Source organism: Otolemur garnettii, unplaced genomic scaffold (assembly GCF_000181295.1).
Source record: "Otolemur garnettii isolate 467f Iridium unplaced genomic scaffold, OtoGar3 scaffold00024, whole genome shotgun sequence".
Lineage (NCBI taxonomy): Eukaryota > Metazoa > Chordata > Mammalia > Primates > Galagidae > Otolemur > Otolemur garnettii.
In genome coordinates, this window is record NW_003852419.1 from 6,944,779 (window position 1) to 6,945,961 (window position 1,183).

Consider the following 1,183-nt stretch of genomic DNA (forward strand, 5'->3'; position numbering starts at 1 on the left):
GGTTAAACCAATACAGATATAATTTTAAGAAAATAAGAGTATTACATGTTTATTGTAGAAAACACAAAACAGTCTGAAGTATAAAAGAAAAACTCTTTTTTTCCACATGCCTATTATGGGTGAGTTTCGTTTTGGGTTTTTTGGAAGGAAATTAGAATTCTATTACACATACAATTTTGTTTTCTCCTTTTTTAGGTCACCTTTATAAAGTCAATGTACCAATTATGGTGACACAGTCTTCTGGTAGAGCAAATATTATTCAGCATCCAATTCAACAGGTATTTCAGCCGCTTGGGCAGCCTTCAATAATACAGACTACTGTTCCACGATTGAACCCATGTTCTCTTCAAGCAACTACTGAAAAATCACAAAGAATTGAAACTGTGCTACTACAACAACCCACAGTTCTACATGCGGGGCCAATTGATAGGAAACACTTAGAAAATGCCACCAGTGATACACTTGTGCCTACTGGAAGTGAGCGTAAAATCATGTCTGAAGCTTTGCTGAGTCAGCAGGAGAGCTCTCAGTATATCAGTCTTGCAGGCGTTGCGTTTCCTCTACAGGTCTGTCAGACAAATCCTAATGTGGAGCCAGTGCTCAGCATGACTCAAAATCTGCATGGCGGGCCCCTCTCTGCAGGCCCCCAGGGGCCCCTCCACCAGCACATGACTGATATTCAGCTTCATGTTCTTAAAAATAGGATGTGTGGATGTGATTCTGTAAAGCAAGCAAGAAATATAGAGGATTCCAGCAGCCTACCTGTATCAGAGAAGGTATAGTGCTGTGTTCAACTTCTCGGTATTAGGGGACAAATGGGACCAGTAATTAGAAAATCAGTGTTTTTAAGCTGTAAGATTAATCAAAGTTACATGTATTTTGTTTTTTCCTCTACAAGATTGTTTCTTTATTGTTGTTTTTAACCATTGGTTCTTAAAGTATTCAGGCTCAGCATTTATTTTTTAAAATTTGTATGAATTTAAGGGGTACCTGTACTGTTTTGTTACATAGGTATATCACTTAGGGGTGGAGTCTGGACTTTTGGTGTAACCATTACACAACCAATGTATATCGTTCCCATTACATAATTTCCCATCTCATCATGCTCAGCATTTCTAAATTTTTTGTTTCAATTCATGAATTAGAATACTTTTAAAAAGAAAATGCACTTGTTTTAGGGTAG

At 37.4% G+C, this 1,183-nt stretch overlaps 1 protein-coding gene across 2 annotated transcripts in view; it reads left to right on the forward strand.

Moving 5' to 3' along the window:
• GTF2A1L (general transcription factor IIA subunit 1 like) overlaps positions 1 to 1,183 on the forward strand; it is a 75,632-nt gene that overhangs the window by 33,492 nt on the left and 40,957 nt on the right. For both annotated transcript variants that reach the window (XM_012804005.1, XM_012804006.1), the window contains one exon: positions 196 to 776. In XM_012804005.1, the coding sequence (XP_012659459.1) occupies positions 196 to 776 (581 nt within the window). The remainder of the gene's footprint in view (positions 1 to 195; positions 777 to 1,183) is intronic.